At 40.6% G+C, this 16,603-nt stretch overlaps 1 protein-coding gene across 1 annotated transcript; it reads left to right on the forward strand.

Moving 5' to 3' along the window:
* Window positions 1–3,021: 3,021 nt before the first annotated feature.
* Window positions 3,022–13,912, forward strand: YIPF4 (Yip1 domain family, member 4; the record flags this gene model as incomplete). The annotated part of the gene is made up of 5 exons (XM_010153283.1): window positions 3,022–3,175; window positions 5,968–6,139; window positions 8,284–8,361; window positions 10,666–10,779; window positions 12,857–13,912. Coding segments are annotated over 5 exons (656 nt in total), but the record flags the coding sequence as incomplete, so codon positions are not given.
* Between the last annotated feature and the right edge of the window lie 2,691 nt (window positions 13,913–16,603).

Consider the following 16,603-nt stretch of genomic DNA (forward strand, 5'->3'; position numbering starts at 1 on the left):
TGGCCGCGCTCGCGGTAGCGCTGTGCGCAGCCCGGGCCGCCTTCCAGCGCGGTGGTGAGGGGGGAAAAGCAGCACTGCCCGTGGTTCAGGGAGGGACCCGCCGCTGCACGGGTGGCTGTGCTGTGCCGGGGAGAGCTGCCCCAGCGCCGGGAAGGTGGACAAACCAGGGTCGCGTTGTGCCGACGTGTGCTGGTGGGGAACGAGCTCTTGGGCTCTGCCCTTGTAAATGACAAGCATTCTGCTTCATGTGTGCATTGAGTTACTGTCGTGATGGTGGAGAGGGCTGAGGAATCACATGAACCCTGACGTGCCCCACCCTGGTAAAGAGTTACTGAAGGTGGAAAAACTGCTGTACAGTGCCTGTTCTTTGGTGAACTTCCCAGACCTTCTGACAGGGAATACCGATCAACAACTACAGTCGTGGCTGGGGGGTTTTTCGTGTTGCTTTTTCTTGTTTGGGGGTTTTGGTGTTTTTTTTTTTCCCTCCACCTTGGCCTGAAAAAGGATTAGTGTACCTCTGAATGGAAACTCTCTGGATTCACCTGGAAGTGTTTGTTGAGCAATGCTGTACCCAGTCCAATGCAGCTGCCATTCCTGTAGGATGGGTTGAATTGTACTGGCTCAGTGTTCTTTATGAACACCAGCAAGGTGTGATCCGCCTGTTCAAGCGTAGTCCTGTCTGCAGGGTGCTGCACAGACCTACCCTAACAAACACACACATGCAGAGTTAAACAGCTTGATGTTTCTAAATCAAAATACTACCTGTTGCGCTCTAATTCCTATTTGTTTCCCAAGTCTTGATCTGTATGAGAAATAAGTGTAAGCTGTTTCATTTTCCCATCTCATTTCCACACGAGGTAGGAGTTGTTTGTGGGAAAGAATGCTGGACAGAGATGGTATAAAGAACAAAATGGGTTTGGAGGCTGGTTTTGCCTCTTGTACCGCTTTTTCAAAATTGAGAGCAAAGATTTTCTTGAAAGCTGGTTTTCCACAATGCCTGGTTGAAAGGAGGCGTGTGAGATACCTCAGTTTTGCTTCTGTCGTGTTCTGCCTGAGGCGGTAGCAGCAAAGGCACCCTAACCCTCGTTCGTGGGCATCAGAATTATCTGGTTTTGGCAGATTGCTCAGCACGGGGTTGGCCTGCTGCTAACCGTCTCATTCAAAGCAGGCTACGGAAGAGGGGGTGGCAAACTTCTTTTTGCCTTGGTTTCTGCGGCTTTATGTCCCACCTGAGATGTCTTGCAAAACAGGCTTAAGCTGATGTTAAATAGGTTTCGTGATTAAAAAGCGTGGTTGTAGGCATCCACTGATGGTGGGCTGCTGAAGGAAGTTTCCCTGTCTCAGGATGGATTGTCAGCTGTCACTGAGAAAGGAGAAAACAAAAGGCTGGTTGGACTGTTACATTTGCTTGTTTTGACAGCCACGTGGGTGTACAAAGATTAGTAAGAACCTCTTGCAAAGCAGTGTTAATTTTGGCATAAACAAATGTTTTTAAATGACAAAAGGGTCCCAGTGGCAATGGGAAACTTCTGAGGCTTTCTCTGCCTTGACGCCCAGGCATTAAGTACACATTTTTGTTCTTCCCTCCCTCTGTAGACAGCAGAGGAAGGCTTTGCTTGTGTCTGGTGAGAACAGCATATATGTGCTGCTACTGAAGGGAGCAAAGAAAAATTCTTTCCTTAAGTTACGGTGATCATTACAAGGATCGCCTAGAATCAAAGCAATGGATCATTAACTCTCATGATTATGAAAGGGCTGAAAAGCATTTATGGGGAAGCTTGAATGTAAGCTTGAGTGGCCTAGCAAGCTGATTTGGGAAGGAGAATTCTGTTAAATTAATTGGGGCGCTGAGCGATCAGTGACTACTTCCATCATGCTGGCTGAGGACTGTGAGGTTCTGTCACTCTACAGATTTAGGTTCTGTAAAACTACTTTGCATTTTGGTAGGTGTCGCATGTGTAATCTACAAATATGGCCTGACTGGCCTCTGTGTATGTGTTTTGGAAATACTTGCTATAGGTAGGTGTCTTGGGAAGCCTGTGCCTAGGAACTTCTTTGGGTGAAGAACACACAAGTTTTCTCTGGTGAAGCAAAAAGTGTTGGATGAGAAGAGAGTTTTTGTCTCTCAATAAATTTGTATGAAGGCTTGTATGAAAAATTGATGTGTATCTGTTTGGATTTTTCTTTTTATACAAAATAATGGAAATTCATTATTTCCTAAAGGAATAATTATTCTCCTTTTCCATATTTCTGCTTTCTTCAAGCTGCTTTGTATATTTTAAGTTACTGTTTTGTATTTTGCATCTTAATATAACCGAATAAAATGTGCAAATAAAATGAATATTTATTGGTGACTCGACATGGCCAGAACATATGTAAATTGCTCTTTGTTTAGTGTAGTACTGTGGCAGAGCAAGATCATAGTATGTTAAAGAGAGCTCCCTGTATCTCGTGTTATTCACTGGAGCCTAAGGATCTCTGATAGTGTTCTTTTTCTAACATACTCCCCTGTATTAAAGGCAGGTTACAAATGAGAACATCTTCAGATGTTTTCCTTTCATGAAAAATTGGGCATAAAAGCCGAGAATGGTTTTGGCTGAAACAGACTTCAAGAGAGGTGTGCTGTGGTCAGCAAAAAAATGGTAAATAATCCACAGCTATGGTTTGATGAGACTTTCATTAACTAACTCCCATTATGCCTTTAAATGCTTAATGATAAAGCACAGATTGAAGCCTTTCTGTCATACCATAACGCTGTGCCATCAAAACAAGAGTTCCATCGAGAAGCTAAAACTTGTTAACTTGAGACCTAAGCCAACATTGTTACCATTGCATTAAAATCACAAGTACCCATTCAAATTATCTGTCTGGTAAAGGATAATTTTATTCTGTAACTGAGTATTTCATGGTGATCGCCAGCACATGTAGCTTTGTTTGTCTGTTATTTTCCAGTACATTTGATATCAAATGGCTTTTGGCAAGATACACAAGGATACACCTCTTTCTTCCTTTTTCTCTAAGATCTTGGTGGCTCCATAACAACTCCAGATGTTAAGCTAAATCTTGGAGGAGAATTCATCAAGGAATCTACTGCAACTACATTCCTAAGACAGAGAGGGTATGGCTGGCTTCTGGAAGTGGAAGATGATGACCCGGAAGATAACAAGCCACTCCTGTATGTCATTATTATTTTTGGGTATCTGTCTTTATTAGCTGTGTAGGAAAACTAGAGAACTCATAGCCTCTCAGATTGTCCCACAGCCTTTTGCTGTGCTGAGAATCCTGTTTAACAAATTACTTGACCACTGAGTGTTTTCTGGTGCAGGAATGAAAACTGTTTCTCAATATGGGTTATATTGTTAGTGTAAACTAGAGTCTTGTTCCACGCTGTGGGGGAGGAAGGGGAGGAGGAGGTAAAATCCAATTTTATTAATGTCTGGAAGCATAAAGTTTTTATGGCTTTTCTGCTCCTATCTGTTGATCTTGTAATGGTTTAAAAAAAGTAGATTATAGTCTGTCTTTTGCGCTGGTGTTGCAAGTTTCTTACAGTTGTCAAAGAATCAGGCTAAGAGAGTCCTCTGGAAAGGTTCGTGTTGAGTAAATTCTGCCAGTTACTCTGAAGTAAACGCATTGTGAGTCATGCTTATTACAGGAGGGATGCTAGAAGCAAGCTAGCACAAACTGTAATCTGATGCTATCTTATATTATAAATCTAAATTAAAAGGGCGTTAGTGTTGGAAGACAAAGATGTTTTTAAAACTGAAAATCTCTGCATCCCTCGTTCCGTCACAGAAATGTGGTTGGCTGGAAGAAGTTTGTCTGTGAAGGTTACTACGCTGTGAGTCAGGCAGCCCAGGCCTTAGTCCTTGTTCTGCACTTAAGCAACTTCATTCTCAGTGTTTGCCTGTGTGAATTAAAGATAATGATGCTTTAAAAAAAAAAAAAATGGAGTGAGCAGGAAAGTACTTTGGAGAACTCGAGTGTTGGGTGAGAACAGATGTCTGGAGAGCTTAATGAAACTGTCACATGTGAAGTACTTTGAAGTGTGCAAAAGTAGCTCCTTGTGTGAATAAGTCTGTTCTGTAAACCTCCAACCTTTAATTAAGAAACAGAGTGGTGTACTGAGGTGACAATGTATCAGTTCCCGCTTTTGTATAACTTCATATACCACAAACCCCAAGTTTGATTCAAAGGCAGCTAGGTGTTCTAAGCCGCTGATTGCGGGAAGTGAGGAGAGCATGCCAGGAAAATGATCAGTTTGTGGCAAAGAGGATGAATATGATCATTCCAATGGACAAGTCCTAATTCTGACTTTCATGTAGCAGTTTTTATGTAGTTCTGCTTATTCCCAGAACATGTGCTGTAACGAAGCCTTGTAACCTGAATCCTGCTAAGGCCTTAAAGTACAGTGGTCAGCTAAGGGAAGTTCCCCAGCGCAGCACTACCCTGCAAGCGGTTTGTTCAACAGGGCGAGACTGGGTTGTTTTCTCACTGGGCAGCCTTACTCCAGGCACTTGTTTGCTGTCGCAGCTACCATCACCTCTTAGGTGAGGTACCTGTCAGCTGCATGCGTAGGGCGGTTTATTCACATGGGAAGCTGTCAGAAGCCCTCGGCAATGACAAAGAATTATTTCCTGACAGGAAATATTTGTGTTACACAATCTTCAGAGTAAAATACAGGAATGCTACATCCTGTTGAGATAAAATTGAGGAAAATAGATGCTTCTAGTCTACTCCTTAGATTTAGGGATGTGCTAAAGAATGATTTTTGCTCTTTAGTCACAGGTTAGTAATAACAATTCTGAAATAGCTTCAGTAATAGCAATCCAGAAATTGCCTTGAGAGACTGAATGAGCAGTATCTAATTTTTTTTTTTTAACAGAAATTGTGGTGAATCGTGTCTTTGCCTTTATTTCTTGCTTCAGCTTTTCTGAGGAAAAAGCCATAAATTCAAGCCTTGTACAAAACTTTCATACACAGACTTAGGATCTGATTCTACATTTTTCTCCACCATGCTGTTAAATGTAGAGCAGAGGGATATCTGCTGGGAAGTGTCTTGCAACTCCTCAGGGCTCCTCAGTCATGACTGCATAAGGAAAACACTAGCGTACAATTTTGTCTTAAGGTTCCATGCATGAACCTAAAGAAGTAGAATTGCCCGTTGCTTGGAAAGTCTGCTTGCTTCCCTTTACGCTAGGACAACAGGGACAAGATGTACCAGTTAAGAGCCTCCTGTGCAGAAGAGTCTCTTTGTTTCAGCTGCTTACAGGTAGTTTAAAGCAGGGAGTGGCAAAGGGAATTAGAGAAGAACGAGATCTGTTGATCCTTATTGCTAGTTTAATTGGCTTTTATTTATTTTTACCCATACTGGAAACAAGCCGGTAATTCAACAATTGACATAAACTGGTCTGTTGAAAGCTACTGCAGTTGAAGCAAGTGAAATCCCATTTTATTTTAAAAAAACATTCTTACCTGATGTATTTTGAATGGTTTAGGGTCAGTGAATGTAACGGTGTTCTTAGAAGAATTTGAAATGAAATGTTTCCATAATAGGTGTGCTGACAGCAAGCTGCTCAGCATAGGAATACATGGACATCCCGCTTCTGTGTATGCGTGCCTGTGCCTCTCAGACAGTTACGGTGATAGGAATGTGTCGTGTCGGAATAGATCTACTGTCTCACTGTAGGCTCTGTCTTAGGGTATGTGTATCCTCTCTATTCTGTCATGTAATGTACTTTTGAATAATTAAACATACCTGACTGTGTCACAGCAGGTACAGGATGTGGGATGAAGGTATGGTGTTGCTCTCTTGTGGATGAACTGTTCCTTGCTAGTCATGGCTTCAGGAACGGCTTCATGAAACTTCAGACTTACTCTATAAGCCTGCTGTTTGCCCCTGAACTTACTTTTTATGCTCTGTGTCATTACTGTGGTGTATAGTAATGCTCTCTTGCTTTACCATTTTAGGGAAGAACTCGACATTGATCTGAAGGATATTTACTACAAAATTCGATGTGTGTTGATGCCTATGCCATCTCTTGGGTTTAACAGGCAGGTAGTGAGAGATAATCCAGACTTTTGGGGTCCTCTGGCAGTTGTCCTCTTCTTCTCAATGATTTCATTATATGGACAGTTTAAGGTAGGTATAAGCCTTCTACCTAAAATGAAATCTTAATTAAATTTGGGGACATGATTTCTAAGGAGTTTGCATTCTTACGTAGGTAGGGAGTCTCTTCCTCACGTACTAATGCGTGGCGTGTTGAGTGCTGTTTCTTAAGTTCGTGTGTAGAAAGACAGCAGTAAGAAATGTATTTAATAGCCCATGGATAAGTTAATCATGTTGAAATGTCAGATTTGTTTTTATACAGTAAACCAAAGGAAAGACGTGGTTTCTAGAGGAAACAGATTGGTACTAATGAGTTTATGGCCATATTAGTGAATCTTTCCATTTTAATTGTTAACGTGCTTTGTATTACTAGAAAGTGTTCCCGGAGAACATTTGTTTGGATGTCATGAATTTTAATTTCCTGACAAATAAAGCAAGTTGTTTAATTCATACTATATCACCACTGCTATCTGGTATATTTAAGCCTCATAGTGCCATTTGGTATTTTGTCCTCCCAGCTCAATTACAATCAAATAACTTTCCTCTGGTTGATAGACTTTTTCCATAATTCCCTGTGAACTCTGGGGTGAATAGCTATTCAGAGCCATTGTGCAGGTTTAATTGGCCTCCAAAAACACCATTAGCTTTTTTCTTTACGTTCAGATTGAAACAGAGAAGTGGTAACACTTACAGTCACAATTCAAACGTGGTCCTGCTTTGGAAATCTTTGACTATTTTAAATACAATGCAGTGTAGCAGTGAGCCATATGTGAAGTAACAGAATGTGCTTATGGAAGGGTTTTTGTGAATGGTGAGATAAAATGATTCCCTTTGCGACCTCTGGCTTCCATATGGCGTACCAAATGCTGACTAAGAATTCACTCTCGCTATCTTGTTTCTATGAGACTTGAAGTGAGTAGACTACACTACTGTATGATTCAAGTGGATCCTTTGCTGTCTCCTAGTCAAAGCACGGACCGTTCCTTGATCCCACGACAGATAAACTGTCTTCTACAGTTTGTGTACCTACTGCACATGAATAGTAGGCTCAGTGTTTCTTGGGAATGGTGGATTTGCCATACAGATATGAGTGCTGTACATGTGTGAGGATGGAGAGCTAGTAGCTAGCAACAGGGTGAGTGACAGCAGCTAGATGAGATGAAGTGAATAGTGGGCTGTAAGCTGTAGAGAGATGAGCGTGCCTGCGCTAAGACTTTAATCTGGTCCTCTTCTAGACAGTAGAAGAAAGCAGGAAGGAAAAGGCAACCATGCACTATTTTCACAAATAACATAAAGCTGTTATACTTAATTTTTTGAAGTGGTGCTGTGATTTTTATTTGTTTTTAAATGTAAAAAAAAACCCAAAAATCATTCCCTGTTTGATTCTTCTGTGATTCTGGAACTTTTAATTAGGCAAAAAAATTAATTGAGTGCTAACTTCATTTGGAAATACAGAGACTGGGCTGATAATGTTGTTTCCCTCTGAAAAGGTATTTGAAAAGGGAGAGCATCATTTCTAATCCTCCCAGTGCCTCAACTCCAAGAATAGCTAAGTTACTTTGAAGGTTCTGTTAAGCTGGAGAATGATTTTAAAATTTCATTTTAAGAGCAGAGCAATGAAAGAAGCAAGAAAAATTAATTACAGACGTTGTTCCAGGAGTCTGGGGCTGTTTCTTAGGTTGTAATCATCATGAAGTTCTATGGAGAGTTACAGTCCTGTGTTGTCTTCTGAGCATCCTCAGTTTGAGTAAAGTGTCGTCTTCACGGATGAAAGAGTGGAATTCCACCTCCTCGTAATGGTTGGGCTGACTTTTAAAAACTGTCTGAGCCCACATTTTGTACTAGGCAGGATGTGAAGTCAATGAACTTGGGTTGTCTTAGCTTCAGTTTTAACTTAACTCCTCCTACTCTGATACAGCATTAGGTTACTTATAAAACACATCGCATGTGCATTCCTTGTCCACCAAACTTACCATTAATGTGACTGTAAATGTAACCTTGGAATTCTGTTCTCAAGTTGCATTGTGATACTGAGTAAAACTATTCTTCATTCAGCTCATAATTCGGATTTGCATAACAAAATCCTTGACTACAGTGAATGTGATTTAATAGAAATGAGTTTTCCTTTCTCACCATGAAAATTATTAATGCAAATGAATTGTTCTTTATCTCTTAAGGTTGTTTCTTGGATTATAACTATTTGGATATTTGGATCCTTGACAATTTTTTTACTGGCCAGGGTTCTTGGAGGAGAAGTAAGTATGTGTATGCAAAAAGGATGTAGAGGGAGGTGACAAAGTCTCTTGACTACTTTTTTCAGTAGTAGTTGGGTTTTCTTGGTACTTGGCTTTGGACCTTGTAGCCAGCTAAGAATGAATGCAGTTGATAATTGTAACATCTGCATTTCAGGTTCTTGGCCTCCAAAAAAAAAAAAAATCTAAAATACAGAGATCATAGAATCGTAGACTGGTTTGGGTTGGAAGGGACCTTAAAGCCCATCTAGTTCCACCCCCCCTGCCATGGGCAGGAACACCTTCCACTAGACCAGGTTGCTCAAAGCCTCATCCAGCCTGGCCTTGGACACTTCCAGGGATGGGGCATCCACAGCTTCTCTGGGCAACCTGTTCCAGTGCCTCACCACGCTCTCTGGGAAGAACTTCTTCCTGATATCCAATCTAAGCCTCCCCACTTTCAATTTAAACCCGTTACCCCTTGTCCTGTCACTACAGACCCTTGTAAAAAGTCCCCCCCCAGCTTCCTTGTAGCCCCTTCAGGTACTGGAAGGGTGCAATAAGGTCTCCCCGGAGCCTTCTCTTCTCCAGGCTGAACAAGCCAAATTCTCTCAGCCTGTCCCCATAGGAGAGGTGCTCCAGCCCTCTGATCATCTTCATGGCCCTCCTTGTGTGTGATGGATGGTGCACTGCATGTAATAATCTGGAAATTTGCACTATGAATCCCAGAAAATTTGAACAGGTGGCTGTGGTCCAGAGCTGGAGTCCATTCTTGAGGGACAAGTGCTTTCAGTTTTTTTTCAGTCACTGAGCTAAATGGGACCCTTTCTCCTCCTTTGCATTGCTCTGGCTCTGCTCTTTATTTAAACTTTTTTTAAATTAGGCTAACAGCAGTTTATATAATGCCCTTGTGAGCAGGGCACCTGCCAGTGTTTGTTTTCATCCTCGGCCTGATACAGTTCAAATTCATTAAAGGATGAAAATCAGCGCATGCTCTTCAGCTGCCAAGCCAATTGAAGTTCTGGCCTACATCCCTCCCTCCAGCTGCTTGCACCAGCAGGGCTGGAATAGCTGTTTGAGCTGTTTACAAATTGAGTCACTAAGAGATTCAGGTCTAAACAACAAAAATGATTTACAACAAGGCCTGCAGACAGCTACATCAGAGCAGCCAGGAGGGTAGAAACTTCTTAAATGGCTCTGCAGCATAAAATGCATTGAACTGTGTTGCGAACAACTAAGTATTCAGTGATACTCAACTTCCATATTTTTACTATGCATCTTGCATTAATGATGAGGTAGTGATGCAGACTTCCTACCTTATTTCCATTGACTTTTTTAGCCTTTCCTTTTAATCATAATTGCTGGAGTCTTCTTGTGTGAACACTGTTTTGAAAGAAGCAGCTCTTATAAATGTGTCTGGTATTTGTGCATACCAGCATAATCCAGATGCCCTTAAATCAATTTGGTTTGTGGCTCAAAATGTGAAATTATCAGAATGTATAAACTGGGGAGAAAGCATAGGGCTGCACAGTTTACTGTGAAGGATCAGTGGCCACGCGAGGTTACTTGCAAGATGATAATTTGTTTCACCACTTTTTTTTTTTTCTCTTAAATCCATGAAGCCTAGATGGGCCCAGGAACGTTTCAAATCATAGTCAGGGAAAATCTGATATTTTAATCCCCATGAAGATAAAAACAGTTACGGAAATATTTGAACAAATCTGTTTAAGGTGGTGATAACAAATTTAAAGGGGAAAATCAGAAGAGCTCTGCCTCTTAGAGGGACCAGGTTCTCGTCTTCCACTGATGCCAGACGCATTCGTGTACTTCATGTATTTATTTATGTATCATGGCTATGAGTGTGTTAAATACAGACAGTTATGTCTTTGCTGCTTGTGACAGCCAGGACTACAGCTGGTGACTGAGCGGTCTGTCCCAGTTCTGTGCTCCTGGGTATCACTTGTACACTCCATGGAGAGTGGCAGTTGGGAATCACTTTAAGACGGAGCATCAAAATGCAAGGGGTGGGTGGAATTACAGATTTTAACCTGTGTAAATACTTCCCTTGGAACTGATAAAACTGTCATTTACAGTGTTAAAAGAAAAAAAAAATACAACATGTATCTAAGAGTTAAATTATTCATTACAAAATTTTAGGGGGTAGCATACAAAACCAATTTTCCTACTAGCAAGCTTCCTTTGGCTGAATTTTCATGAATATCAAACACTTTATTATCCCTATTCATACTGTTATAACAAGATCAACTTGTGTTTGGTGATAAAGATTGAGTACTACAAAGCTTGGTTTTCTGTGCTTGCAATTTTCAGGTTGCTTATGGCCAAGTGCTTGGAGTCATAGGATATTCGCTACTTCCCCTCATTGTCATAGCGCCCGTACTTTTGGTGGTTGGATCTTTTGAAGTTGTTTCTACCCTAATAAAAGTAAGTTCAGTATCATCTACTGAAAACTGTTTACAGTTATTTTTACATCACTCTCCTAGCAGTTCAAGTATTGATCTCTTCAGGACAACATTACAGTGTGTGAAAATGGTCAGAACTGCAGCGTAAGCTCTGTGATCCTTTTGGTTAGCACGGCAGATGTGACTGCTAAGGGATTTCTGGTTTAAATGTTTCTTTTGAGTGGGGAGATATAGTGCTGTTGCTATAACAACACCACTTATCAGGTTAGCTAAGTATTTTGCTGTGCTGTAATAGTGGCATTAAAAATAAAGGATTGTCGTATTGAGGAGAGGCTGCGTAATTAAACCTCAGAATGACGACTCTGAAAATAAGCTGTTCCATCCCTTCCCCCATCATCCAGTTTATTTTTAGCTACTGCAGCATGAATATGATGTTGGTCATTGTTCTGAGGCCTTGCCACAGTGGCAGCAGTACAAAGCTTTCGGTAGCCTTTGCAGAGAAGGTAAGTATTGTTCTGATTTCACAGATGTGGAGCGTAAGGCAGAAAGTAAGAGCAACTTGCCTGGTACCACCTGCTGTTGGATGCCTGTTATGAAACTAAAGACGTTCCTTGATAGATCCCAGAACTACATAACATTCTTGAAGGCCTCCACTACTTCCTGAAGCCCTTTATGTAGCCTGTGGAGTTACTGCTGAACTTGTGGGAAGGGTGACTGAAAAAGTTCTGTTACTAGCTGAGCTGTATGCTTTTTGAGTTCCTGTTCTGTTGATTGATTTCTGTCCTTTTTAGCTTGCTGGTAAACAGTAGAATTGAAGAACACCTAAAGTGTATGATAAATAAGAAAATTGCTGTATTTGTGATTTGGTAACTTGCGATTACCAAATCGGTAATTGAAAGGCGATAGCGGCAGGAAGCAAATTATTAACTTGCCAGTTAACTAATATGTAACTTGAAAATCAATATATGTCAACGAAACCTCTGTTACTTGAGTACCGCTAAGCCTTACGCTAACTTCAGGGCTAACCTCTGCAAGGTTCTGGCCTTTGCATCATTAGGATGAAAATGCAGGACAAGCCCATGTGGCCAAACCCACTTAGGCTGTGACAAGCACTGCTTCTTAGGGCTTGAGAGCTCCCTGCTTGGGGAAGTACTTCACAGCCCCGGTGTTGGGGAACTTACAGTGAAATGGTGCAGTTCCAAGTCAGTTCTTTTCAGTTGCAGTCAGCAAAGCAAACTACTCAAGTAAGGCACCTCAGTTGTTTTAATTGCAGCAATTTTCCTAATTTATCTTAGGGAATTCAGTCACAATCTTGATGGTCCCTGTCCACCTCTGCAGTCCTGGGTTAGGCAACAGTGGCAGTTGAACAGGCCACGTAATCCCACAAAGGACTTCAGCTCCCCTGACAGAACTTCAGAAGGTCTGTGCTGGGGTCCTGTCACGTCTGCCCTCTTTGGTCTTGTGTTGTGCAGAAGATGACAGTGTTCGGGTGCCACTCAGATTTAAGTATTTTTCCTTTAATACTCATTTTGGCAGGCTTCTTACTGCACCTGAAAGGAATAGGGATGTGAGTTTCAGTTACCTTGAGGTGGGGGCACCGTGATTAAAGAAAAGCTTATGAGCCAGACGAATCCTGAAATAAAAAATGGTAATGTAACTCTCTGGTATATATTGTAAGAGGAAGAGTCAACTATAGTAACTCATTTGCTTAAAGAAATGGAGGGGCTAATGGCTGGGGACAGTCAAGGTAGGAAGAAAAGTTATTAATCAAGTGAAGTTTCAAATTATTGGTGTATGTAAGCTTGCAGCTTGCCATTTGATGTCTGTGTGTTATATATTAAACTTACTGTAGATCCTTAGCTTCTCACTTCAGTAAAAATGAATACAAAAATAACATGCCTGTTTGTTAAATATTTCTCTAAACTTAAATGAAAGGGCACAGTATATTCTTCTTGTGTGTGTGGAGTTCTTTTCCCCCCCAAAATGATGTTTTGGGCTGTTTTGGGGGTGGTTTTTTTGATATTTAGAGAAGAAATTATTTTTATCTTGATAGAGATTTTCTTGTGGTGTCAGCTAAGACTGTTCATCTTCTTTTTCAGTTGTTTGGAGTCTTCTGGGCTGCATACAGTGCTGCGTCATTACTCGTTGGAGAAGAATTCAAGACCAAGAAACCCCTTCTAATTTATCCAATCTTTTTATTATACATATATTTTCTGTCCTTGTACACCGGGGTGTGATCTAGTGCAAGATGTGGCCAGAAACCTTATTTTAGTCACTTGCAGACTGATCATGGTAAGGTTAAGGCGGCTGGAGAGAATACAAGTGACGGTTTTGTATCCAGTTGTCCAGATGTTTTAAGATCGAAGAGCATATTTGTGTATATTATTTAATGAAACAATTGTAGCTATATAGATTTGTATCAAAGTTCTAGGTTTGTTTAAGACTCTTCAGATTTTAACGAACAAAATAAAAGAACGCTGTGTTTTATAAGAAGGTGTAGCAAAACCACAACTCTGTACCTGTGCCAAAAGCACTAGGACCAGATTACTCTATTGGAGGAGAAAAATGAGAAGTTACCTGTAACAATCTCAAAAGTGCAATTTTTCTTTTCAGCTTAAACACAGCTGGCTTTTTTGGCACAGCAAATTCTGTAGATAATATATATTTATGAAGCAGTCCTGATTGTTCACAGAATAGTCTGTATAATCCAGACACGAAGATACTACTTTTAATTTTTAGTGCCTCGATTACTTTGATTTGGCTGTTCAGTTTTTATAAATTCCAGTTTGTTTTCAAAACATGTATATACTGTGTATTTTGTATCTATGGCTTGTGTGTAGCGTAAATACTCCTTGGTTAAGGATGTATATTGGGTTTTTAAAAATTGAAGATACAAGTATTTGAAGTCTTCATTTACTATCTCCGACCAAAGGAGCAAGTTATTTCCTGTGTGACATAATTAATTAAATTGCATATTTAGAGAAACAAATTATTTTACTTAAAAGTATAAACTTACAGAGAAATGGGTGAACACCTTTCTCAACTGTAGTGCTGGTTTAATGTTGGGGGGAAAAAAAAAGATGATCTATCAAATTTGTGTGATCTTTAAAAAAATGTTATTTTATGATGATAAAATAAAAACAATGCTTCCCTAACTATGTTTTACAACATCGTGCTCTGTCTTGCTTTTAATAGCGTGGTATTTAACACGCATGCATTTTTTGCCCCCCAGTACTAGTAATCCCTTGCGAAGAGAAATAAACATTTGTAAGGCCAGATTCTTCCGACACTGAATAAGGCAGAATGGCAGCCTTGGTAACAATTACAGTCATGCTAATTTTGACTCTCCAAGGATTATGTAATAACGTGATGACATGTGAAATATTTCCTGTGTGCTGTGTTGATTGCTTATGTAACGGTCCTTATGGTACTGTTTCTTCACAAGGCCAGTCCACTGAGGTTCGCTTTGCATGGTACTCGGTCCTTTGCAATCTTTGGTACTTAGTGTTGCCAAATAGATCTTAGGTTTCTTAATGTTTTTTTGGGGTAACAGGGGAAAAAAAGCATTCCCTGTGTCGTGGGTTTGCTGTGGTTTGGTTTTTTTTAATGCTGGAATTAAAAATCAAGCATGACAAGGTAATAGCAAGGGCCGTTTTTGATCCCTAATAGACATATTTCCTTATCAGAGCTGGAGTTTTTCTGCATTTTAGACTGTGTAACTTGCCATCTTAGTAACTTATTTTTTATTTAGTAACTTATATTTTAATTCCAACTCTAGCACAAACGTTTAGCTTACTTGGTCTGCTTTTCTGGCTGGTGCTTGTGTTGGTTTTAAACGCAACTAGTTGAAGCTGATGCGTGGCATAAATGGTAACGCTCTAACTTGTAATACGTTCAAAGAGAAAAACTGGTGATGGACTTCTCACCTTTTTTGACTTCAGCAGAAGTTCTGGTGGAATTACTGTGGAGTCATTCTAAACTGATGACACCAGGAGCTTAGTACTGATCTGCAGGTGTTTTGTGAGCATTCATATACTGCATTCTAAAAAAAAAAAAAAAAAATTTAAAAAATGAAGTTACAATGTATTTAAAAAACAAAAAAAAGGCAAGCACGTTAGTTTTGGAATCTTTAATAATAATCTGGTCTTGCCTCTCCTTTCATAGCATGCTTTTTTAACAGGAATATCCAATTAGTAGTAGGAGGCTCAACCCAGATGCTGTGAATACATGTTTAACTAACACGGCAAACATGAAGGGCAAGGATACCTTTGGGTTACTAGGCTGTCAGCTTTAAGCTTAGTTCCTTTTTCCATAATGGTTCGTTAGATGTCCATAATGGATCCTGTGCATCTGAAATGGCTATGAGTATTCAAAGGATGCAAGAATGTTCTATTTACTCTCCAAGTATCTTAATTTCTTCTATACTAATGTGCTGTGAAATTTAGTTGCAGTTGTAACTGTTCTTTTCCACAGAACTGGCACATGTATGATATGCAATGTAGATACGTACTTACCGGTACATATTTTGTACACAATTGCAGATTTGCACCTTTTAATCTTAGTATCTCTAGGGTCACCTTTTGCACATGCTGTCTAAGAAATATGTACAAACAGCTCTCAAATGGTTCTGATAGTTTGTAATAATTTTGCATTCAACAAACTCCTATTTTTAGATGAGGTATATGTGTAAATACAAGATGTATTTTATAAAAAATTTGAATTAAACTTGTTTACAGAATGTATGAAGCTCATTTATATTTACTGAATTAAGACACATCGATATTCCCATACAGGTCATCAGTCTCCAGCATTGAGGCTATAAATAATTTTTTTGTGATCGTAACTATATTACTACTGTCTAGCAAAATTGGAAACTTAAGAGCACATTCATCTAGCGAAAAGTTCCCTTTCCAAGATACACCACCTAGAGACACAGGTATCATGCCTTAATGAGATGTGCTCTTCGGACAGTCTTCTGTATAGAGCATCTGGAAACACATGCGTCTCTCTCCTACCCATCAAACATATTATTGTTTGACAATCAAGATGTTTGTCAAACAAAACATGTTTATCAGAAAAATTATACCTACTTGAAAAGTATCTGACACCAGTTGCTTTGATGTGGAAACAAGGGACAGCTTGAGGTCTGCGTTATGTTTTGTCACTATCCTTGTTGATCTTTAACCCTTGGCTTGAAGTAGTGAAGCAGCTTGAGAACTGCCTATTTTGGTCTCGGAACAATTTTGATCAGCCTGGGCAGCATACATACCCATGTGGTTTTGTGTTTTCTTTACCCAAACACTACTTCCCACATCATTTTTCCTGCCACAGCAGCCTGGGCTAGTTTGGGTCTTTGTAATAACCATGCTATTCGGTAGGAAACCACATCGTTATCTGTAGCTTTCTCAAATATTTTTGTAGAACATGTCACTTAGAGGTAAAATAATGCCTCCAGGTAGGCTTGGCTGCAGGTGCTGCACTGATATTCCAGTGAGCATCTCGGCAAGATACAAAACGCTGTAGCACACTTGCCTTTATTTCGAGGCAGGATGAATACTGCCGTAGAGCAAACTGCTGCCTGCCATGGCGGAATGCCTGCAGCCCTTCTTCGGGCAGAAAAACTCAGCCGGGAACCGCTGTGCCGGGGCCCGCGGCTGTTCCACCGGGAACCGCGCAGCCAGCACTCGGACTTCCCCGCCTGGTGCCAGAGCTGGAGGCGACGTGAGGGGCCTGGCACGTCAGCCTTTAAATGCCACAAGGAGCCCAGCCCCGCAGCCAGGCCGTGAAAACCAGCCCCAGCCCGCTTACCCCGAGGCGGCGGGGGGCAAAGGCGCTCGCCCGCCTAC

Source organism: Eurypyga helias, unplaced genomic scaffold (genome assembly GCF_000690775.1).
Source record: "Eurypyga helias isolate BGI_N326 unplaced genomic scaffold, ASM69077v1 scaffold34756, whole genome shotgun sequence".
Lineage (NCBI taxonomy): Eukaryota > Metazoa > Chordata > Aves > Eurypygiformes > Eurypygidae > Eurypyga > Eurypyga helias.